The 26,034-nt window shown below is 45.3% G+C and overlaps 1 protein-coding gene across 3 annotated transcripts in view; it reads left to right on the plus strand.

Annotated features, from left to right (window-relative positions):
* The window catches only part of LOC135394668 (hemicentin-1-like), a 424,972-nt gene that overhangs the window by 86,554 nt on the left and 312,384 nt on the right, over positions 1–26,034 (plus strand). For all 3 annotated transcript variants that reach the window (XM_064625522.1, XM_064625521.1, XM_064625523.1), the window contains exon 8: positions 3,799–3,880. In XM_064625522.1, coding sequence (XP_064481592.1) covers positions 3,799–3,880 — 82 coding nt within the window. The remainder of the gene's footprint in view (positions 1–3,798; positions 3,881–26,034) is intronic.

The following is a 26,034-nucleotide window of genomic DNA, read 5'->3' on the forward strand; positions in this document are numbered from 1 at the left end:
TCCTGCCCCATTGTGCCTTGGGCCGCACCTTACGTGCCGAATTTCCCCATTCATTATCATTAACTTATTTGTTGTTGTTGTTGTGCCCCGAGAAAACACATGGGACGAGCTATTGCTTTATCTGTCTAGATAATTACGCTTCGGCATCCAGGACATGTGCATAAGAAGCTTAGAAGGGACTTCATGCTAAGCCCGTGTTCTTGTATTAGCGATTGCATTAATTACAAATAACAGTCTCGAAGCCAGCGACGCGACATCATTTGCAGTTTTGATTGGAAGGCAACAGAAAGATCCTTAATACAGCCGAAGAACGGCTCTTTTGATGTTCCATCACGGAAGCAAAATGCTAGGGACTGACGAGTTTTTATTTTTATTTATTTTTGTCTTCCTTCTTGTCTTTTCAGTGCCTGCGTTAGAGCGGAAGTTGAAACTAATGCAAAATATATGCATTTGAAAAGTACAGTGCATTTTTGCAGCCGCAAAAGGTGTTTTTTACGTGTTTAGTGAGAGGGAATTAATGAAGTTTTATAACGAGACGAAAAACATTTTCTAATGCTACGCGGAGAAAGTTCCCACTCAAGTACAAATGAGCGTGATCAAGTATCAATGAGCATGACGATGGCTTCGCGAGTACTTTGCCCCTAGGTAGCGTTGACCACGTTCTTGCTGGAGGTTCCAGGAGAGGATGTCATTAAATTCCTAAAAATAGGTTTTACTTCAGAAAATTATGAAACCACTTGGAATGCATTCATACAGACTTTTGCCACAGATTGAAGCCGTTTGCATTCATGTCACGCAAGCTAATTAATTTTGTTAATTGAACTAGGAAATTAGCTGAACAATAAAATGGCGCATACACAGGCTAGCTGGTGGACGAAGTCCAAATCGAAGGTGCCTGAGCAATGGGCAGAAGACAGAGAAAATAGCCGAGCAAAGGTAGCATTTTTCTGCATGAATTCTGAAGATGATCGCCATAGGACAGAATTCCAGTCAAACTCACGGGTTTTCCACAAGATTTCTACTGATATTTGACAGCCGAAAATCCGTCGCTGGGCGAAGAATGCTCTGTGAAATTCGCGTTTGCGGAACTCTTGGCTCCGCCTTAATCGCGGCGAAGTGGAGCGACGCAGTTTTATTCCGACCGAGGGCCTTGTCGCCCAGCCCGTCATTATCAGTGGCTGGCGACTGACCACGGACACGTTGATAAGGGCGAAAGGTGCGATAGCGGCGTTGTTTGTTTTCGTCTTGTACAGGAGGGAGGGTATTTGGACGGAGCCAACAGTTCCGCAAACGTCAGCGATCGCGCTTCGCCCAGTGACGGATATGCGGCTGTCAAATTTTTGCAGAAATCTTGCAAGAAACCCTGCGGTTTTAATAGGAATAGTGTGCTATGGTGAGAGGCTTCCGAATTCATGCAGAAAAATGCTACCTTTGTTTGGCTAACTTGCGAGTTCAATTAACAATATCAATTTGATTAATGTGTGGCAAGAGTGCAAACGCCTTAATCTGTGGCAAAAGCCTGTATGAGTGTATTCCAAGTAGTTTCATAATTGTCTGACGTAAAACATATTTTTAGGAATTTAATGACATCATCTTCTGGAACACCCTGTTTATTGTTTCACTATACATTTTTTTTAATCATTTAGAGATCATTAAAAAAAAAGCTGTGAGGGCAGCACTGATGCCATTTTTGCCGGCGAGTTACGCTGCCCAGGCAGATGTCCTGTGGGGAAGAGCGTGTAACTACTGGACGACTAATTACCTAAAATTAATTAACATTTTAATTATACCGTAATGTTCTGTATATAACACGCGTGTTATACACGAAAAAGTTGGAAAAATAGGTTGTGCATGGTGATCTATGAGTGCGTGCTATACGTCGATACATTTCAGCATAGGACCGCCAGTGACCTTGTATAACACGCAGCGTGACGACGGGTTGAAAATCCCATTGACATCAACGGGTGCGTGTTATACATGATGCGTGTTCCACATGGAATATTACGGTAGTTGTTTTCGCTAAAATGCGAGGCGGCAGAATTGGAGACAATCATGACAAGCTGAACGCTTTCCACGCCGAGACTGGGAGGTGACACGGGTTCGAATCCTGTCACCGGTTGTGTTGTCTGAGGTCTTCCCTGGTTATCCGAAGACTTCCCAGACGAATGTCGGCACAGTTCCCCCTGAAGTCTGCCCAGGACGCACACTGACCTCCGTCCCCCACTCCGTCCTGCTGTCCTCTCTCCATCTGTCCACGTCTGTACGCCGCTCATAGACACAGTTGCTTCGCGGCGCTAACACGGAATAAAAAAAATAAGGCGTACGCTGTAGGAATTGCGATGGGTGTTTCTCGACGCGCTCGATAACTTTCTAATTCACATTTCAGCCCTAAGAAGAATAATTAAAAAGTCAGCTAGTTAATTGCGTCTAATTAATTAATCAGCCATCATGAAAAAAATACAGGCGATTAGAAGACGCGACTCCTCACACTATTCTCCAGTTTTCATACGCTTATGGCGCATCGTGTTTTTGTAAACCCTGTCGCACGTTACCTTGTACACACTGTACGCTATATTATCATTATGTCATCCTTTAACTCTTTACTCCGGCCATCGTTGGTATCGTTCTGCCGCATAAGGATTCAATCAGTCCTGAAATTCCTGGCGGTCGGTGTCAGTAGCCTTAACGGACCACCTACGTTCTAAACAAACGTCGGACAATGAAACGCAAATTGCGAGAACGTGCCTGCGCATTCTACGTCTTTGGTGTCTGCTTGCGATTGCTGTCGGCACATTTTCCTGGCTATGGCTGCAATTTAACGGATGCCACAATGCTTCCCCCTAAATCGGTTCATTTTAACCATTCACACAACACTGCACATTCGCGCTGCAACAAATAACGCTAGAGCGTGCAGTTAATCACCACAATAGGTCGTTCACGGCAGGCCTCGGGTGTAGCCCACACTTTGCAGCTCACGGGGTAGCATGTTGTCTCCCAGCGGATCGCGAACTCGGAATCGCAGATAAAATTACCCTCAAGGAAAAGGTAAAAACCGAAGCCGAACAACAGATCACAGATTGGCTTCCAACTGCAATACCTTTTTGGACGAATACGAATGCTAAACGACGACCGCGATATTTTAGAAAAAGTCGGAAAAGTGAAGTAAAAAGATTATTTCGAATGAGAAACGGAGTTTCGTATGAATCCCAAATGGTTGAATTCGAGTCGCTCCATTGGATGTACTGCATAGCGATTTGCTCACTTTAAGAACCCCACGCGTGCCGTCGAGTAATCTCGTTTTGAAGGGTCGAGAAGTCTTTCTCTCTGGTATCTCTTTTCGCGGCTTTTCAATCAGTCGCGCCTTGGAAGGCAATTTCGCATTTAACACACAATTCTGCCGAGAGGGTACGCGCCCCAGGACTGGTATTACGCAAATGCTTTTCGTGGGAGGCACAAGGTTGCGGGATACGTTTATTTCAGGTGTGGGAGAAGAATCGCAAGGAGCACGCGATGTTAACTTCTAGAAATCAAATAAACAAATAAAAATAAAATAAATTAGTTTGGGAGAGTATGACAGTTACAAGCATGAACGTGAAAGTGTGGACCATATGCAGTTTGTCGGAAGAGTGCCCCGATTTTAATTTGATTGAGACTTCATGTCGTGTCTGACCCTTCGTGTTCCCTAGTCTCCGGGTTTTACATTATGCGTCAACTTCACCAGCTCGCTTGCTTCTTAGCAATCTTTTCATTAAATTTGTAAGCTGCCTCTCAGGAGCTATACCTTTATCTTGCTTCCAGGATAAATGGACGTCTGCTACCACGGAGAACTGGACGGACACAACCAGTCACGGTATGTCAGCCAAGAAGGAAACCCAGAAAGGTGAGTGACTTCGCTAGGGTTCGATTCATGCAGGCGTACGCCTTTTTGTGACAATTTGAGTAAGTGCTAGTTGTTACAAAAAATGTATACGCTCCGCTTTCTCTTCAAATGAAAAACGTGCAAGGGCGCACTGACATGTTTTCGTAGTTTGTGTGGTTTGCAAAGAAAGACTTTTCCTGAACATTAAATGGGCAATAAACAGGTAGGCAAGGTGCACTTTACTCTAATGCTGTGTGATTCGTTTCCTACAGTGACGTCCAGCAAAAATGTTTGTCGCAAAAAAGTAAATAATGGCTCCAAATCGACCGAGTCTTCATTGCACTCTTTCGCGCTCGTGCCCCGCCCTGCGATGCCCTGGCGACAATAGAGACACGTCGTTTTGACGTCGCACACCATCAACCATTCAAAATGCAGGACGCCTATAGATTGATTTTGTTTTAATATCGGGTATTGAGGTCAATTCTAAACATATTTACACTTGTCAATCCCAAGGTAGCCAGATCAACGGGTACCAAAAGCCCACAATATTCCATTTCACGTGCGCACTATGTTTTCAGCGTTGTATTGCTCCGCGAGGTCACAGCAATGTTCCCACAACAGGTTCTCCCCGCACGGTGCTGCTTGTGTCAATGCGGCACGTCATTGGCTAGGAGTCCGAAATCTCCCCCATCTCCAGTGACTGGAATGCAGCTTTGCTACAAGCAGCTTTTTCAAGGGACTGAAACTCGCGAGTTCACTTGCGGACTAAAGTGAGGCGCTGCGAGCTTTTCACGTCATGAAACGTCATGAAACGTCAGAATTTTTACGTCGAAGCGTGAGTTCTCAACCGCCACGAGCCCATTGGCTCCTGAGGCCGCTCCCCCGGTGTGCGAGCGCTCATTGGTTGGTTTGAAATTATGAACTTTCCTTGGCGCGCTCAAGCCGGCGTCACACCGTGTCGGCGGTGCGGGAGCAACTCGCAGCAAAGTTTCGAAATGTGTTGGGTGCAGCAGAGACGCAAGCAAAGCATCTATGCCGGTACCGCTTTGGATGGTTTTTAGTGTCCTAACATGTTGTCGATACCGACTCTGACAAGCTGCCTCATGGATACTTCTGCAAGTCAATTCAGTGATAGATAAGTGGAAGGCAGGTCTGCTTCGCATTGCTTGGTGCGACAACGATTCAAGAAGGACGAATATGCATTTTTCCGCTACCCACTCGATGACAGGTAAGTCAGTTCCTATTCCATTCTGCCGCGTAGCATAACATAGCGCCACACCTGTGGCATATACGCAGCATTTTGACAGGTAGAATTTTTGGTTTTCACGTTTCTGATCTCTATCTTTCTTGTTCAGGTACAAGCACTCAACCCATATCTGCTTCAGAATAGCATCTGCATGGATACAGTAGAATGGATAAGCCACTCAGAGTGGTTGGAGGGTCATCTTTCGGCATAGCAGCTGCACAAGTTCCTTTGTGGCGGGTCAACCAGGCGCCTACACACGCACCAAAGGGATATGGACATGTTCTCTGTCATGCCGGATCTCTGAATGTGTGTGCCCGTGCGGCCAATATACTGTTGTTCTACTGTGAAATCTTCCACGTAACACATCAGCTATCAGTGAATGCAAAGTTGCTTCGCCATATCATTCGAACTTCAGAAACAATGTTCATATCATGTTCGTGTTTTGCACAGCTACAGCAGACTGCAGTTTGTGATTTGAAAATATCCGTCTCGAAAAATAAAGCAGTTTGTGTAACAGAAACAGCCAACGCTTCCGCATTTTGTAAATTATTTCACTCGACACAAACGAAAATCCACAACCACCCAGAACCGCCAAAGCGGAGGAGAGGTTAGAGAACAGATGAGAGGGGGAAAGGAGAAAGCACCGCCAGCGTCACAGGTCACCCAGGGAGACAGGAAAAAGCAAAGCAAAAAAGCTACTCAACCGTCGTCCAACGATTGGCCCAACGCTAGAGGTCACGGGAGTTTTTCTCGCCAATAGAAATACACTACACGTTCATCCCCCCCTGGCTTTTTGCTAAAAGCAGCTTTGCTACATGTGTAGCAAAGCTGCATTCCTAAAGCACCTACGTACGTAGGTGCTCTAGGAGTATAGGGAGGAAAGACTCACGCGGGGATTATGCTCTTTGAATGGCATTGTTTCGTAGTATAGACGCTCGCTAGAAGTAAATGGATTTCATAATTGGATATCGTGAGCCACGTTCCTTCATAGAGCATAATAATTGGAGAATATTCGTGGAGCTGCTTAGTGCCCCTCTCGCGCTCACACCCGTTTAACAAATTGCGCTGATATACGAGAGCGTGTAAGGGTGTCGTTCGGGCTTGCCGATCGTCGGAAGAGGACATGAGCTCTGTTTCAATGGGGTAATAAACCCGTTTCGTTGACGCTACTGTGTTGCCTGTGTCTTCCATGAGCAACGTGACAGACGGGCGTTGCCCCGTGTGTGGGGGATTTGCCCACAATTGCCGCCCAACGTGAGGCCTGAACCCACGGCCCCGAGATTGCTCTACCGACTGAGCCAGTCATAACTATCATTCGGCACAATGGTTGACGCGGAGGGTGTCATGCAGTGGAGTTCTGTTAATATGGTTTCTCAGCAGTATGGGGAGCTGTCACGAGCCCATAGATATAGTTCACGGTCGGTTATGTTTGGTCATGTTATGCACACTTCGTAAACAGGTGAAAGAAATATTCTATTCAGAACTACTGTTACGCCCTTCTTGTACGTTTATGTTAATCTGTGGCATAAATCCATGCGACATTTACCAGATTTTGCTTCCTGAATCTCGTAGCAAAGACTCTGTGTATGGATTGTGAAACCTGCCACAACAGAAACGTTTGTGTCTAATAGCAGTGGGCACTTCAACGAGGCGCCCTCGGTGGTCAAGGGCACCCCGGTTAGTCTGTGACATTCATTCTAACTCGCGGTGAACTTACATGAGAGCTAACAGGGGAATGCTGCGAAGTGAAGTGAAGACGAAAAACAGAGCGGAGTATGCTGTCATCCACAGCATGCAATCACGTCATTAGTTCCATCGCGACACACAGCTTTGATGCTGAGTGTCTCTGGAACCGTCGCGACGTTTGTCGTACGAAGTCACGTGATCTGAATCTGGCATCATTACTGTGCCGCATCTTTGCGCTGCACCTGGAGGTTCCTGCGCTGGACAGACGCTAAAGAACATGTCCATCAACAAAAGATCGACCTCAGCTAATGATCTCTCTGCGATACTCTCATGTGGTATTGCGATAACTGGCAGCATATTGGAAGACGATTGGACGATGGAAGGTGGTTCCATTCTGCGCTTGTTCTAGGTATGAAGGAATTAAAGACATTATTACTTGCATATTAAGAGGAAAGGTAGGGGAATTCCGTTACGTGAATTCCGTTTCCTTTAAGTTTCCAGGCTTGAATTTCGTTCCCGTTTCGGTTTCCGGTAAAGGTAACAAAAATATGTTTCGTTTCCGTTTCTATTTCCGTTTCCTGCGGAATTCGGGTATCTAACGTTTCTCGTTTCCGTTTCCGGTAACCAACCCTAGGGTTAACACATAGAAGCGAAGATGGTAAGTGGTTCCAGTCGGTATTGTTTTTTTTTTTTTTTTCTCAAATGAATTGAAGAAACACGTCTGTCCTGCAATGTGGAATGCTTACTTCGTGTTGATGGTAGATACGGGATGATAAGTACGATGGTGCCGTGAGAAGGCTCTTTTAATATTGGATTGGTGAAAGTACACTCTTAGAAAAAAGAGATTCAAAAGGGTGTCAAACGATGCTCGGACGCCGTCTCTAACACAGAAAGCGTTGCAGCGACACCCTTTCTCGGCGGTATTTAATGCGGGGTGTTGCGCGCACTCCCTTCATGGAGGGCTGTTAGCCTCACTCCCCAGAGTTTATGACGAGGTTCTTCCAGACTATGCAACAGTACAGCCTCGTACCTTTATTTATTTGTTAACTTTACCGAGACACGCCTATAAATAATGAAAGAAGAGATGAACAAGCCTGTGTATGGCCAAAGTAGTTGTATCCCTGCATATTGGGCATTTACATTTCGCAAGTCCTTGCTGTAACAAGAAATGCCGTTGGTGGCAGATATCCTTGGAAAGTAACCAACATTGCGTACTGGGGAACAGGTACTTCAATTTCACAAGCAAGCTGGTGCCTACATCTTGCTTCCTTGTGCTACAAAAGATGCTTGCTTCTGCAATGTAACCTTTTTGTTGTTGTTGTTGTTGTTGTAACTGACACTCGATTCGGTCGTATCATTCCAGGGAAAGTGTCCGTGGAAATACTAACTAAGGAAACAGCAGGTAAACTAAGAAACGCAATGTCCGATAGAAAGGGATATCTGTTCTGTAACGCTAAGAACCTTCAAGTTACTGCAGATGCAGTGCGAGCTGATGAGGCGTATGTCAGCCACTGTTACGAAAATGTTTCGCTCCTTTGTACTCTAGGAGCAGGTTGTAAAGTTTTGGGTCGCATAGTACTGCAATCTCCATGAATGCTTCTGAGGAGTGTTCTGCTTCGGTAGTTCTATGGAACTACACCTGGATTCTTGAGCAAGACTGAGAGGCACTGCACCTGTTGTTCGCGTTTTGGGGCGAGGACAGTATTGTTTTTGTAACGCGGGGCACTGATCAATATCTGCACAAAAAATGAAAAACAAACAAAAGAAGTCCAATGAAGTAACATCACTAAATGACAGGGTGGGAAAGAGTGCTTAGTGTTCTCTGCGATGTGCTTGGTAGGGCAATCAAGGAGGCACCTGCAGGAAGGGTGTCAGGGAAACACCCTCACGGAGGGGAGTCGAGGAGGCACCCTTATCAAGGAGGTCAGGAGAACACCCTTACAAGGGGAGTAGCCCAAACACCACAAAGGGAGTCATGTGTGTGACGAGCGTGAACACCCCCAATGGAGTTTCCCATACTCCCTTTTTTCTGAGAGTGTATATAGAGCGACAAAGACATAACCGACACATATACACCGCGTCGCTTCTCACCGAAACACAATGTGGCATTTAACATAACCTTAATATAACCTACCTTGACATAGCCTTAACATAACCTTAAACGATTTATTAACGAACAATGAAAATGCATATTCTGAAGAACATGTATAATTTTTTTACGTAGTTCCCCTGCTTTACAATGGAGGTGCGCCATCGGTTGTAAATCGCCTGCATTCCAGATAACAAAAGACCTGCACTACCGCCCGCGGCACGAATATTAAGTATGAAACAAAGTATGGAATTTTAATTAAAGTTTTAAGGCTATATATATCGAGCCACCGTCGTATTATTACTTTGGCTCATCAACAAATTACGAAAGCTATCAGTTCTATTCTTCGGTGCAAGAGGGATATGCGGCTTCCTGCAAGTACGTTTATGCAAGGCTCGAATGACGCAATGTACCCTACATGAGGGCATACTTTCTCTACTCGCGACGTCTGCTTATTCAAGAACTAAGACATGAACAACTTATATGAAGATATTACAGAAACTCAGACGAGCCAATCTGATTACATCCCTGGCTCTGCTTCCACTGTCGTGTCTTCAGGACGGTCTTCAGTTTATGTGCATTGTACAATATAAATACAAATACAATATGCAATAAAATGCTTTATGAAACACATATCTCAAGCTGTTTTATAACGCTGTGGTTGACGTTGCGCACGTGTTATCGCTTTGTATATAATTGTAGCCCTGCGCTGGACTTTGTGCCTCATTGCAAGTACCTTGGCGTGACATTAGACAGAGGCATGACGTGGTCCCGGCATGTGAAAACAATAGCCACCAAGACCAGCGGTTTTGTAAATGCTTTACGTTGCATTGCTGGATCGTCGTGGGGCCCTTCATGCGCTGACCTCCGTCACGTGCACACAGCGTTGATTCTGGGCACATTGCGGTACAGCCTGCCTGTTCTACACGGCCTCAGCATATCCGGAGAGCGTGAGCTTCTCAATATTCAGGCCCGAAGCCTCCGTGTCTGTTTGGGAGTTCCCAGAACGACAGAGACCTATTCTGTCCTGGCAGAGGCACGCGAAACTCCAGCAGGCGTCCTACGAGACGTGGAAACTCTCCGGATATATGCACGGTACCTCACACAGCATCCTTACCATCATCTTCGGCTCATTGATATTGACTGTCCGGACTCCAGCATTGGTATTGCTGTTGACCGCCTGAGAGTGCACCTCCCCACCACGCCATCAGTGCTTTCCTATGCCCCGCCGATGTGGACTCTTCGCAGGCCTCCTGTATGTGATCACATTCCTGGTCTTCTGAAGAAAAACGCTGTACCTCCCGTTGTTGCTCACCAACTTACACTGGAGCACCTTAACTTAGCGTACTCTCAACGACTCCCTGTGTACACTGACGGATCAGTGTCTCAAGGCGGATCTACTGCAGCCTTTTATATGCCAAATGAAAACCTTGAAGTGGCGCACAAGCTCCCCTACGAAACGTCATCTACAGAGTCCGAGCTCTTCGCCATACTGACAGCGTTGAACCACATAGCGGTATCACCGCCTGGCGCTTGGGTTGTGTTCACGGACAGTAAGGTGGCGCTAGAAGTTCTAGCAAATTATTGTTCCAGAACAATCGGCGGCCTAGATACCATGATAGTCGCAATATACAACCGACTTCTATCCTTTGGTCATAGCCTGTGTTTCCAATGGGTACCCAGTCACACCGGCCTGCACGGAAACACCCGCGCAGACGCCTTAGCACGTCGGGCACATGGGGACGGCACCTCCAGTAACTGTCTCCTACCACTTTCAGCCTCATCGTGTCGGTTACAGACACAGCGACTCCGTTATAACGGCACTCGGCAGTTTCAAGAGGACGCTGTCCGACTGAACGACCATCTCCGATCTATCGACCCGTCGATGGATTTCGTTGCCACACACCACTGCTCGCGTCAAGAAGCGTCCATCCTACACCGACTACGCCTTAATGTCGCCAGGACACCTCTACTCCTCTGTAAAATGGGTCTTCTCCAGTCGCCCAAATGCCCCACTTGCGCTGTTGAAGCTGATGTGCCACACCTTCTCCTCGACTGTCACAGATTCGACACCTCTCGAGCCACGCTGAGACGACGCCTACTCGAGCTGCGGTGCACGGACTTTTCTCTGGCCACTCTGCTCGGCCCAGTACGAGATCACACACAGCAGTCTGTGACCAAAGCAGTGCTGACTTTCTTGAGAGACTCAGGTCTGATGAACAGCCTGTGAACTCAGTCGTGAAATCTCATTCTTCTTCTGTGCCCCACTCTCACCTTCAACGCATTACCCTCATGCTTTCTTTTTAAAGTCATCTTCTGTGATTCATCTCATCATTCCTTCACCGTTTGTTAGTCATCTTTTTTGTCATCTTTGTCTTTAATCTACCTCACCCTTCTTTCATCATCTGGTAGTTTTTCGTTTTTTCCTACTTCTTTTTCTTTTTCTTTATTTCTTATTTCGTAATTTTCTTTCTTTATTTATTTATTTCTTTTTCTTACTTTTTTTTCCTTTTCTTCATTTCTTTTTTCTTAATTTTCTTTCTTTATTTATTTCTTTTTCTTACTTCTTTATTTCTTATTTCTTTATTTTCTTTATTTATTTATTTATTTCTTATTCCTTCCTATTTCTTTCTTTCTTTCTTTAATTATTCTCTTTTCTTTTTATTTATTTATTATTATTTCTTATTTCTGGAATAGCAAGCCGACGTCCCGTTTGGCTGACCTTTCCCCGTTTTTTTTCCCTTTTTGTCTAATAAACATATCCCCCCCCCCCCCTGCGACTACGTTTTGGCGGGCACGTTTCTGTTCTTCCTATTTCTTTTTTACTTTCGTGTTTGCGCCGCGAAGCAACTGTGGCTATGAGCGGCGTACAGATGAGGACAGATGGAGAGAGGACAGCAGGAGGGAGTGGAGGGTCAGGGGGGCTATTTCTTTTTTAAAATTTTATTTGTATTTACTCGTTCTGTTTGTTTTTTTATTTCATTTGTATTTTTTTAGTTTCAGAATTGGTCGGGCGCCGAATCCCATTTCTCCATATTTTTTAAGAATTTACTTATCTTATGTAAGGTTTGTTTTGTATCGTCTGTGTAAATTGTGAGGTCCTACATCATCTTGTCCCGAAAAACCTGCCAGTGAATAAATAACGTCAAAATACGCGTTCAAAAAAAAAAGAAAAGAGAGAGAGACAGAAAAGAAAAGAGTAGAATCCCGCAATCTCAAGGTACACTTCATGCATGGCTTCCAGTTTCATCTAGCAGTTTAACGATGCATGACGAAGAGTTACGCCTCTTTCAAGAGCTATAGCATTCGTATAGCTTTCTCTCTGCTTCACGCTATAGTGTCATCGTAGACCGGGGAAATAAAGTATAGCGTCGGTTTTTGCAGCGGATAGAAGTAGAATCGTTCAGGGGTGTCAGTGGCCCTTCCACGGGTTAACACGTACTGAACGGTGAACGAGTATGTATTACCATCGAGTCTTCTTCGATTTCACTCTGCGGTGAAAGTGATAAGAATATGTAGACCCTCGTTTTGCGCAGCAAAAATATCCGAATTTCGTGCTAAACTGTGGGAAATTCTGCGTTTTTCCACGGCAAAGATTGCACATATATAGTACTGGACCCACGCGGGCATGTTAATCTCGCCCTGTCTCAGTTCTGCACGCGAACGGTATTGAAACGTTGAACGTGCATTTCTTGCAATAAGCTCTGGCCAGTTCTGTGCTGATTAGATATTTTCGGACTTTATGCGCACTTTTGCGCCCCGAAGTGACACACATCCCTACAAAGCACAGGAAGTACGCGCTGTCATAATTTGTATCGAAGCGTCACTTGTTTAAAACGCAACATTGTTAAAGAGATTTATAGCAACCTTGTCTATGTTTTCCTCATCGAGGCGTTGTGAGCGGAACAAAATTCCTGATGTGCTGAACTTTCGGTATTTGTCAGCGCACTCGAACATTGTGACCTGAAGCATATGGGCATCGCATTTGAGAGAGCACGCAAGTTCGTTCACCGAGGACCTCCCTACAAAGCACAGGTTGCTTCGATTCTGTATGGAAGGGTATTGCGTATCAATCATTTATCCTGCCTCTAACTCATTTAGACTTCAGAGAAATCAATAAGATTTCGTTTATCGGCAGCTTTAACCTTCGTAAAACAAAATTCATACTACGAACTCCAAATGTCTCTTTCTGAAGTCATTTCGAAAACGATGCGGACGTGCTAAGGTGACAACAACAACAGCAAATAAATCGTGACTATGACATGGGGTGATTCACCACTGGAGAGCAGTGCACTGCTCCATTACACGCGAAACATTAGATGTGAGATATGAGAAGTGATGCGGATAGTGATGCGGATATGCACGGCATAGAAAAGAATACTATGTACTCGTTGCTAACGGAAACATATTCGATGCTAAAAGTATGGTGGCTAGATGAATATTGTCTGGTGTGAGGGGCGCCGCAGCCGAGGCGGCCCGTTCGCGGAAGACGCCGTCAGGTGGCGCGCCAACACGGATGTATGCGAAGATTCTCCCGAACGCTCCCGAAGCGCGTCTGCTGAACGGGCCGTTTTCGCCCGTGTGGCCGAGAAGTTTTGCGGAGGAATGGAACGGTGAGGGGTAAATATCAATGGAAAACAAAGCAGTAATGGTCATGGCTTAAAACACATTGAAGCATGCAAAGGAACTAGGTACTCAACTTTGTAGGTCCCATGCGTAGCTTGGACGTGGCAAAGCTGATGGCAACCATCCTTTTCAACTTTTGTATCTCTTTTATCAGGTATTTTCTTTGTTCATTCTCACTTTTAGTACCTTTTTATTTTATTTTATTTTTTAATGTCACAGCAACAAGGCCGGTTAATTTTCTTTTTGTTCCTCGATGCATAAAGCTTCCTATCAGTCAATGAAGACACGATCATTTCAAAATTTCAACCTTGCAATGCCAAAACAAGATTTATTATACACAGCAATAGCAACAACCTGTTTCGTCCCCTCATCATGATATATATGTGCATACATATGCACACAATGAAAACAAAGAACATCTGTACACGAGTCTGAATGCTCACATAAGTGTATTCACTGGAGACGCGCCTCCTTTGAATGTTTCTGCTTTTTGCTCCACTGTGCGCAAGAACGGTTAATGCCCTTTACGGGGAAGTGCATTCTCATCACAGCATAGAATTTTACAATGTTCATTGTGAGATATTCACTATGGGTTTGACAGACAACATTCTCAAGGCTTCGCCTAGCCAGTGATGGGAAAAGTACCTCAAAATTATACTTAAAGTAAAGTACCAAGTACCTGGCGTCATTAATACTTCAAGTACAGTACAAGTACCCAATTCCAAATGTAGTTCAAGTAAAGTACAAAATACTAGGCAAAGTACTTCAAGTATTCATCAAGTACATTGCGAATTTAATATGTATCACTTGCATTTCACTGTTTAGTATATCTGTCTTGTTTGTTTGGCAAAACTCTAGCGAGCATTTTTGACAAATGCTCTAAAGCCATAAAGTCCTAGGTTAAGTGCTAACCCGTGAATATGAACTTAATCAGATGACATAATTTGCAGCTACATGTAAAGAGGTAATGGCTCATCTGGGCTGTGATTGTGCCTAGTGTGGTGTTCCGGTACTAATCCTCTGCTATACCAGGATAGGAAATTTCAAGGGGGGGAAAAGTACAGGCCAACGGAGATTATATATTTCTGGGCATTCCATGATTCTTTTTGGAATACAACATGTTTAAAAAAAGAACATGAAGAAAGTAAAAAAGGATGAAGTACAATGTAAGCCATCATTTTTATACGACTGTGATCTGCAGCAATGTAATCCATGTGGCCAATTATAACAAAACGTAAAATGTCAAAAATTAAAGCATGTGTGTCTTTCAGAGTGTTCATTCAGAGTATGAGAGAACTGATGTTCTGAGGCTGGAACAACATATAAGGGACAATCACATACAAGGCCTCAAGTTGCCTAAGAAATTAACGATGAAAGATTAATAATCCGGTAAAGACGGTAATCCAGAAGATGTGGGTTCGAGTCCTATACAGCTGGCTAACCTTTTCAGTGACTTTCATCTTTCATAATTCAGAGCGTTCATCATGTAATGCGATCACACATTGTGATATAAAATGGAACTGCCAATGAAGGAAACAATATAAAAAAAAGCATAGAACCCTGCATTGGAAGAACTGAAACGACAATTGACCAAGCCATTGTGCTGCCGGTTGCAGTGTCATACTGTGTGGATGTCTGTGCATTCCATTCGTTTTACATAGTCATAGAAGTGTTGATACTTTTTCAACGTTCCAAGCCTTTCAACAATAAATTTGCTTCAATAAATATGCTTTTAACAGCACGAAAATCCTTTTTGGTAAAATGTCAGACTGGGACTCTTAGTACTGCATCCCACTAAAAGCATTGATGGGCATTTGATGAGCATTTTTGATACTCTTTTGTGACTTTTTGTCTGGAGCCCAAGTTTGTGTACTTAAGTACTTGATGGGAAAGTACTTGGAAATAAGTACTTTAAGTACGGTACAATGTACTTAAAGTAAAGTACAAGTACACAGAAATGTACAAAGTACTACTTGAGTACTTGGTATACATCAAGTATTGCCCATCACTGCCCTATCACATGCCACGACTTCTAGTAGGCTGTCTGCATGCCATTTATGACATGAGAACAACATTGTGAAGGTATCGTCAAGTTAGGAGACAAGCTTGAAGAGTGTTCCTGAACAGTATCGTAGGCCCCCTGTTGAATTCGTTCATGTACGACGACAGATGGTCTGCGCTCTGTTCGTTTTTGCACGCTGCTTTTTCTTCACAGGGGCGTCAGACGTCTGCTAAAGGTTCACCATTCCACAGAAACAGTGCACAGCCGACGATAAAGTAAAATAAAGCACTTCAAAGACGCGACAGCGCCGCTATCCCACCCTCTGATATATCACGGCCGAAAGAACTCCGCCCGGGGACTAGCCAGAGCGCCCAGAAACTAGCATACATCCGTGGAGCAGCGCGCCTGGTGGCCGTCTTCCGCAAGAGTCCCGCTCCGTCGGGTAGGAGGCTATGGGCGCTCCTCACACCAGACAATATTCATCTAGCCACCATACTAAAAGTGAGCCGTTTTATTGACTGATAAAATGACATAAATGTAGGGCACCTAGTGGAGAAACTCAACACTATAGGATCATCTACACAACACAATCACCTTCTCGCCGGCTAGCTCTTTTTTCATCAGTCACCTTCTGTTCACACTGTGCAGCAGTTACTTCTACACTACAAGAAAAAAGGGGAAAATTGGGGAGTAAATTATAGCTCATAATCCCCGAGATCGCAGTCACTACGCATTTTAGTCCCCTGATCCTGAAATATAGTCTCCAGGACTATAAATAACTAACTAAACTTCGTAAGTAGTCCCCTGACTGCGACAGTCTGTGTAAATATGTGCTCTGCGAGACGTTGATGGAACAACGCAATGTAGTTAAGTAATTTTCTGACCACACCGTTGCAATACTTCTATACAGGGTGTTTCTTCTTATCTGCAACAAATTTCGTTAAAAAGGGGAGTTGCCTTAGGCTTTTTCTACTTTTATTATTGGATTTCTCGACGGGGCTGCTCTAGTCAGCCGTATTTTTTCTCGATTAGGGGACTAATTAACAAAGATATTTCAATCAACTTTTTAATTATTAACTTCAGGAAGCACATTGCAATTGCGATATTAAAGCCTGATCTACACATGATCCGCTCGAACCACTGATGAAGCACAAAAGTAATCGCAGCGCGCCCCACAGGCCTAACTATCTTAGCTCTGCTGTCTGCTGCAAAGCGCAAGTGGTCGGCAAAAGCGCGACAGTTGACGTCGATATCTCCGCCCCCACTTCACGTCACACAAAAACTGTACTGACCCCATGTACTGACCCCAACTGACGCACAAAGTTATTGATCAAATTGAAATATGTGCTGTCAAATTTCACAATATGCGCATGATTCGATAATTATTTCCAATTGCGTCAGCTGTTTCTACAGATTGGAACATGCATGTCAACCTCAGTCACTGTAAAATCCGGCCTTCCCCTGGGATCGGTCCGCGAGCCATTATTATTCATACTATATATTAATGACATAATTATACCAACATCGAAGTTAATTTTCGTTTATTCGCTCATATGCTTTTCTCAGAAATACGAAGTTGTGACGATCAACTACAACTGAATCCATGCTTGCGAATACAGAGGTGTAGAGACTGGCAAATGGAACTAAATGGAAAAAATAAATAAAAGAATGTGTTAACCTTTTCAGGAAAAAGAACATACAGCACACTTTCGATTATAATATTGGCAGTGCTCGTTTACAAGATGTGGATTCTTTGTGGATTCTTCCTTTTTCTTCTTTTCCGTTCTTTTTTTTTTTTTTTTGTGGAATAGCAAGTCGGCTCTTTGCCTGGCTAACCTTTCCTTTCTTTTTTCTTAATAAATATATCCCCCCTACACACACAAGAAAATACGGACATGCTTGATAAAATTCAGACGAATGCACTGCGTTCTATCTTTAATAAATATAGGGGGGACGATACCTTGTCCTCACTTTACAACAAAGCAGGCTTAGTTACCCTCCGACTTCATTCTCATATTTCACATCTAATATTTCGCGTGTAATGAGGTAGTGTACTGCTCCCCGTGGTGTATCGCCCCATCTCATAGTCAGGATTTATTTTTTGTTGTTGTTGGCACCCTCCAACATTGGCGTAGAAATAGACCGTCTCAAATTGTTTCTGTTTTTGGTAAACATGAACAATCACTTGAGAATAAATGGCCGGCAATTCTGTAACATCTATCACAACTAGAGATACGTATATATTCGGTATAACAACAGTCTACAGTTCATATCCGTTCCAGCAAGAAATTGTTGTTTTCAATACTTTTTTATTCTTCAGAGCCATTCAAGAATGGAACAATGTGCCAGAGGAAGTAGTACAGAGCTCCAACCTGTAATCAGTTCATTAACGGTTTGACGAACTTATTCTACTAAATCTGTCTCGCATTCCCAATGCCCTTATAAGCGCCAAGCTATCAAGCGTTTTCAAGAGTCTGTTATCAGCATATCCCAACCTGTGAGAGACCATCATGCGTCCGATACTCGTGTGCAACATCACCGCTCCCATGTGTCTGAGGGCCCCGCTATGTCACCGCGGCCTTCTCGAATTGGACAGAAGTCCCCTCGTCAGCTTGATGGCGACGCAGCTCGCGTCTTCCACAGTAGTAATGGGAAAAAGACGCTAATGCCACCTACACCTGACGCCGATACACCCCAGCTTTCACGGGCAACTTATGCTGAGGCTATACGAAGGCCTTGGAAATGCGCTACGCCGAAGCCAGTGGTTTCCCGACGATCGAAGCACGCACACACCGCAGTATCGAGTGACAGTACCACAATTTCTGTCCTCCTCCCTCTAGTTCTGGCCGCACTCAAAGCGATTGTGTCCTCTTTCCCTGCTGCTGCGTCCTTACCCGAAATTCAGCACCTTCTTGCTGCGGAAGGAGTGCTAACATCCCTGCATGGACAGTCTTTATAGGAGAGCCACAGTGCTGCAGTGGAACGCGAGGGGCCTTCGCAATAAGCTCCCCGACCTCAAGTTGTTTCTTCTTAAACACCCCATTCCCATACTTGCCATAAGCGAAGCGTATATTAAGGACGACTTTAGACTCAGCGGGTACAACGTATTTACATCTGGCAGCCAATGCGTATCAAGGACTGTGCTTTGTGTTCGGAAGGACCTAACGGCTGCCCAATTACAGGAGCCGCATATTTCTTCCGCTGACCAAGTGAGATGCAAGGTTCGACTGGGCAACATTGTACTTACTGTTGTAAGTTTGTATCTCCCGCCCTCTATTACCTTGTCGCAGCAGAGCATACGGGACATATTTCTTGGGCTACCACCGCCGTTCCTGGTAGTGGGGGACATCAATGCCCACCATCCACGGTGGGGAAGTGCACGTACAGACAGGAGGGGAATAAGATGGGTTGACGTCATCGACGAAATGGACCTGTGTCTGCTCAATGATGGTTCACCAACGTTCCTGCGTAGAGATTTCTCAACTGACGTCCTGGACGTGTCCATCTGCTCAAAAGATGTTTCCAGGAGTCTCTCGTGGTCGACTGATGTCGATGGGAAAGGAAGTGACCATTTGCCCATCTACATTTCATGCGACAGGTATACTGGCCAACCCAGGACCAAATTTGTTAGGTTAATTAACTGGAAGGACTTTCGAACGTCTTGTTCAGAATTGGCGCAGCCGAACATGTCAGCAGAGCAGCTAACCGAAACGCTGACTACTTCTCTTCGATGCTGTTCGCGAACCGTAAAGGTCGCGACAGGACATATGGGAACAAATCCTCGCGTGGAACAACTACGAGCGCAAAGGCGGAGAGCTGAACGAAAGGCTAGACGATTGGGGCTGTTTCAAGACATCATAGAAGCCCGGCATACTGCCAGGGTAGTACAGAAGGAACTAAAGAATGTTGACAGAGAGCGCTGGCGTCAATTCTGCGCAACGCTGTCGCCTTTTACTCGCGCTGCCAGAGTGTGGAGCGTGGCCAGGAGTCTGAGAGAGACCCTCCCGCCCAAAAATCCTTTGGGAGTGCTAGCGCTGTCTCTCATGCGGTCCGAGAACTCTGTTGCGCTGGACTTCTGCAAGATTTTATCCGCAAATTCGCAAGCTTCGAACACTGACGTATTCCGCGCTTCCACTTCCGAGATACAGGAGGCGATCTCACGAAGAGAACCAGTGGTGAACGAACAGATGGATATGGACTTCACATTGGGTGAATTCAGAGCCGCGGTGTGCCTGTCACGAGTACAATCGACGCCAGGTGGAGACGGAATCTCCTATCGAGCCATCCGAAACCTTAGCGACGGCTGTGTTTCCTGTGTGATCCATGCCTTCAATACATCATGGAGAAGCGGTGAAGTGCCGCAGTCTTGGAAAGATGCCGTAGTAGTCCCGCTGTTAAAGCCTGGAAAGCACCCATCTGACCTGTCATCCTTTCGTCCAGTTAGCCTGACGAGTTGTCTTGGTAAAGTCTTGGAGCGAATGGTCTTGCATAGACTGGAGTGGTGGCTTGAGGGTCATCGTACCTTCCCCGAAGAGATGGCAGGCTTCCGTCGGAATCGTAGCTCCATAGACTCTGTTCTCGATCTCGTCACCACCGTCGAGCAAGCGAGGAGCCAGAAGAAAATAGTCATGGCAGTGTTCCTGGACGTCAAGAGAGCCTACGACACCGTCAGTCATGCCAACGTTCTGCATCTTTTGTTGCAAGCAGGCGTTCCCGACAGAATGTTCTTGTGGCTGGCTGATTTTTTGCGCCATAGAACACTCTCTGTTCGCACAAAAGAAGGAGTCACTTCGAAAGTTGTCTTGACTCAGGGCGTACCACAAGGCAGCGTTTTAAGTCCTATCCTTTTCAACCTTGTAATGGCAGGCCTAAAGTCCTGTATCGCCCCTAAAGTCAATATATCTATCTATGCTGATGACGTCTGCATTTGGACTGTTGGGAAATCGAGGCCTGCAATCCTACGCCGTCTCCAGCATTCCCTGGATAACATCTTGCGGTACCTAACGGAGGCAGGCATGGATATATCAACTGAGAAAACAGCAGTCATGGCTTTTACTCGGAAGCATATGCATCGGTATCAGCTCTTCCTTGGCGATACGCCTCTTAGGCTGGTAGCACACCATAGATTCCTGGGTGTCATCCTAGACTCCAACTTGTCCTGGAAGAAACACATCGATCACCTGGACACAAAGGCACACCGGTGGATTTCCGTCATTCGCCACTTTGCTGGGCCGAAGTGGGGAATGAATGAGAAGTCTCTTCTGGCCATCCACAAAGCCCTAGTCCGAGGGACTCTGCTATATAGCCTACCAGTCTTGCACGGAATTTCACAGACGCAAGAACAACGACTGCGGTGTATTCTAGCACGGAGCTTAAGGGTATGTCTTGGCGTCCCGAGAGCCGCGGAAACGCGGATGGTGATAGCAGAAGCCCGCGAAATACCCATTGAAGTCTTACGGCAGAGGGAGACCATTCGCCATTACTTGCGCCTCAGAGCACACCACCGCCGCCATCCACTAATAGCAAAAGTTTGTCGCCGGAAGCAATGTAACGCATACAACTGTTTCATGGAAGTGAAACCTAAGGTTCCCCCGTTTTCTGCAAGATCAGTGGTGCCCACGACGCCTCCGTGGTCGCTTCCAGTACCATCGATCGCATTGTCAGTTCCTGGTCTTAATGTCAAACGAAACCAAGTGCCTACATCAGTTCTGAAACAGCTTGCAGCGGATATGATGCACAATCGCTATTCTGATCACACTGTAGTTTTCACTGACGGATCCTCCAGTCATGAATGTTCATCGTCTGCATTTGTTATTCCAACTGACGGTGTGTCACATGGATACCGTCTCTCACACCGCACATCATCAACGTCGGCTGAGTTATATGCTATCCTGTTGTTTCTACGTAAGACGCCCTGTGACGATCCGCGGGCCTGGGTCATCTACTCAGATTCAAAGGCTGCTCTTCAATGTATAGCCAACATGGGAATACGTGGATCGCTCGCCCCAGTTGTCACTGATATCCTCCATCAGGTCCAGCTTCTAAGCAATCACGGTCATCATATATCCCTGCAGTGGGTCCCGGGTCACTGTGGTTTGAGCGGAAACGAAGAAGCCGACAGAGCGGCAACGGCTGCCCAACAGTCTCGGACTGTTGTACCAACGGTGTTATCAAGAGGAGACAGGAGATCACTTGTGAATGAGCTCATTCAGCCACTAGCTCGCCAGCAGTGGAGTCGGGACATCACTGACAGGTCTCTCATGTATTCGGTGGATCCCACTATGTCCTTCTCAGTTCCTGACCGTTTACCACGCTATTTTACGTCCCTTCTGCACAGGCTTCGTCTCAACGTTGCCTTCACTCCCCAATTCAAGTGCCGAATCGGATACTGTGACAGCTGCCTATGCTCCAAATGTGGCGTTGAAGCGAACATTGAGCACGTCCTAATAGAATGTAAGCTCTACGAAACGGAGAGGCGGCAACTCTGTGCTCAGCTGAGTGGTGCTAGCCGACAGACGTTCAACCTCGCTGCAATTCTTGGCCCATGTCAGAGCCATGTCCAACACCGTCGAGGACTTCTGATGTTCTTGGAGTTCCTCTTGGCTACCGGCTTGCTCCAGACGCTGTAGGGTCCACCCCTGCATCTCAAGGACCATTGGCTTCTTTCATGTGCATCTTCCTTTTGTGCGACGTATAGCGTTGCGCAACCAGACGACGGGAGTTCGAGTTGTACTTGCACATAACTTCATTTTCATATTTCACATCTCATGCTTCTCGTGTAATGGGGTAGGGTACTGCTCTCAAGCGGTGAATCACCCCAGGCCATAGTCATGATTTAGTTGTTGTTGTTGTTACTAAATCTGTGCTTTTCGCTGATGCGTAAGTTATGCTTTTTTGTACTAGCACACTCCCACGTGTGTGGTACTGTAATTACACACTCGTACATTGGTTTCCAAAAGAAAACTGGTTAATAAAATAAAAAAGTTAATAAAAATGTATTCCGTTTTTTGACAAGATTTTAAAACTTGGCATATCAGTTTGATTGTGAAAGTGCTACAGAGTATTTTCATTTAACCACGTAGATTATGTCACAGAACACTGGGGACAAAGCATGAAATGCGGTCCCCGATCTGTAACATTCATTTACTTCCTATTATTTTGTTCTGTCAACATCAACATCAACTCCCATGCGTTTAGTCCTGAAACGGACTAATGATTGTAGCGGTGCATCTGGTCCTCAAAAGGCATAAAATTACTCCTTCCTTTTTCTCTCTCTGTCTCTCTGGAGTGTATAGCCACATAAAAGAAGCACATTGTGGTGGTACGAACGACAAACGATAATGTAGAAACGTCGTATCTGCGGTAACAATAACAACTTTATTTTGGCTTTGGAGAGTGGGGAGGTTCATCGCCACAGGCGATACTCTACCCCATTGCTGGTGGGAAAGTGGGGAATAAAATAACGAGCCCCTTCACAATAACGATCGAAGTCCGATGGTGTCCAGAAATGTCAGAAGAGCTTTGAGCGCAGAGCGGGGGAAAAGGGGAGCTGCCTTAGGCCGTTTCTACTTTAATTGTAGAATTACTCAGAATTGTACATAGATGGGTAGAAATCCAGCGAACCGGTAGAGATGGCCATTCACTCCGGCCCCGTGCGGACCCTTTCTTCCCTCGGGGCTGTTCACCCACAATTCGCATGAACCTTTAAACACGTCACACCTAACCCTTTAAATACCATGCCAATGACGAGGACGGTGCCCAGAAGAAGAACAGTCTCTGTTCGAAATATTTTTGTCCTGAGGCAACTCCCTTCCTCCCTCAGAATTGTACAGCAATTCCAATTACAAGACGCGTGGGAACTAACACGTGGTAACGAATTCGTGTACATCTGGCATTGAGGACAAAGAGTCGCGCTTGGATCGATTTTACGTACCATAAGAACCGTGTGAATTTAACCACTTATACAGTAACTTAGGTTGATTCTGCAGCACTCCACCAGTGAAATACAGTTCAAAGCTATTACGAAACGATATTTTTAAAGACCCATTGTGGGTCTCGTCTGAGCAAACCAGAAATTGAGCAAACCTTTGTTTTCGTCTTTTCTTTTTTAATGTTTCGTCTTTTACTGAGACGCGCAGTTATGGTTCCTATACATACCAGACAACACGGCACGTCCCATGGCACATAAGACATCACAACACCTTCAATGTCGTCGTAGGCGCCGCACTGCGTAGGTGTCTGCGGTAGACGCATGTCACACTCGTGTAAATAGGTGATCGTTTCTCTAACACCTAAGTAGATGTCAATAAACCTTCCCGAGCACACGACATCCCATCACAGCCACGTCTGGTTACCCGCCTTACGCACCGTGTTTGCAAGTATTAACACCACAATCCACGCTCAGGGATATTCGACAACGGACAGCACTCGATATGCTAGGGGATGATACGGGATTGGGTACGCCTAAAGTATTATGTTGTGAAGTAACGTGACGAGAGTTTTCCTTTTTACATATTATGTCTTATCACCTGTGGCGGTCAAACATATCAATCACCATCATCATCATCAAAGAAAGTAGTTGTTCTGTTATATTATCGCGCACATCCTGTGGTTGAGGAAAAAATTGCGCTACCATCGTCTTCATAAGAAAACTCTCTTGATATATGTATATCGTATGAGAAGCTTCGACATGCAAGGGCCACAGTGAAACAAATGCTCTTGCGTGACAGGGCGGAGTACTTAAGATCAGTCAATAGGAGTCTTAGCTCTAGGCCTAGAGATTTTTGGATTTTTAACGAGCGAAGGAAACATGGCCATCGCACAATTTCCCTGCGTCGAGCTGAAGAATTTGTGGCGGACTCTTGTAAAGTCGTTAACACTGACCACTTTGCTTGTAGTTTCTCTTCCGGTCCACACGGCTTAACATTGAGGTTGAATCTAATGATTTTTCACCGTGAACCAAAATTTAGGAGCACGAGGTAGACTCAGCGATACGAAAACTGTAACCTAAGCTCACTGCAGGGGTGAGATATTGTTCCTATAGTTTCATGCGCTGATTTACTTGTCCCTGTGCTTTGTCACATTTTTAATTTATCTTTGTCGTCTAGTACATTTCCTGACCAATGGAAGCAGTCATTGGTGGTTTCAGTCTTGAAGAACGGAGACCAGAGTGAAGTGAACAATTATCGACCAGTGTCAGTTTTGAATAGCTTTTCTAAGGTGTTTGAAATTGTCCTGTATGACCGCTTTTTTGCTTATTTTAGTAAGAAAATTAGCCAATGTCAACATGGATTTTTACGCGGTAGATCCGTGGAGTCTAATTTGTGTTCAATCATGTAACGTGTTGCTCCTTGCGTCTTTGCTCGTGAGCAAATGGGTGCTGACGCTGTCTTCTTTGATATGAGTAAGGCGTTGATAAAGTTTGTCATTCGCTGCTGTAGCAGACATTAGTGGGTTATGGTCTGTTTTCCATATATTGTAATTGGTTTGAGAGCTATTTTTCTGATCGACTTAATCTCGTTCGCGTTTCTGGCTGCCTATCTCAGTGTGACACGTCCTTGTCCGGTGTAGCACAGGGCAGCAATCTGGGGCCGTTGTTGTTTTTAGTATTTGTTAACGATATTGTCTCTTCGGTGAACAACAACAATAGATGATGACGATGAGATGGGGGAATTATTCGCATATCTTATTGTTTTCTGGTGATGTCAAGATAATTGGTCAGGTAAGCTCGTTGGATGTCTGCGAGTGTGAGCGCTTCAATCAGATGTCTTCTCGATAATGCGATGGTGCTCGTCGAACAGCCTCTTATTGAACCAAACGGAAACAAAAACAATATATTTCACAAGAAAACGGGGTGTACTGCTCTTCAGTGATCAACTTAATAACACCGCTATTGAACGAGTTGATGTTATTCCTAACGTCGGCGTTCTTCTGAATAGCGCGTTACGTTTTCGTCAGCATGTTTCCCTTATCTGCTGTCAGTGGGGCTGTCAGTGGTGTGGCTACGTGGGGGCTGTAGCCTCCCCTACCTGCCACAGGCCGACCCACACAAATCGTGCAAATCGGAGGAGAAAAAATAATAATATATATACGGGGGGGGGGGGGGTCCAGCGTGACGATCGCAAAAGTTCTTCCAGTTACCGGCATCTATCTGAATACTCTTGAAAGTGAGTTTTTCGAGCTACTTCAAAACTCGTAAGGCAGCCTCACTGCTCATGACACCCCATATGTAAACGCATTATTAAACGTTCAAATATTCTGTAATTTTTTAACTTTCAAATATTCTGTAATTTCATCTCACTGTGTGCACAAGGATGAGTGTGTGGGCGTACCCAGGATCAGCGGCGCCGGGGGGGGGAGGGGTTAGTTTTTTGTATCGAGCCCCCCCCCCCCCCCCCCCTACCTTGAAGGTCTGGCTACGCCGCTGAACGCTGTACTGCGTGTTCTTCACTTTATGCTTCGTTTGACATCTGAAACGTACTTACAGACATGTGCCTAGGTAACCCAGTCACCGACGCTCTAGGCGC

The sequence above is a fragment of the Ornithodoros turicata genome, chromosome 5 (assembly GCF_037126465.1).
Source record: "Ornithodoros turicata isolate Travis chromosome 5, ASM3712646v1, whole genome shotgun sequence".
NCBI lineage: Eukaryota > Metazoa > Arthropoda > Arachnida > Ixodida > Argasidae > Ornithodoros > Ornithodoros turicata.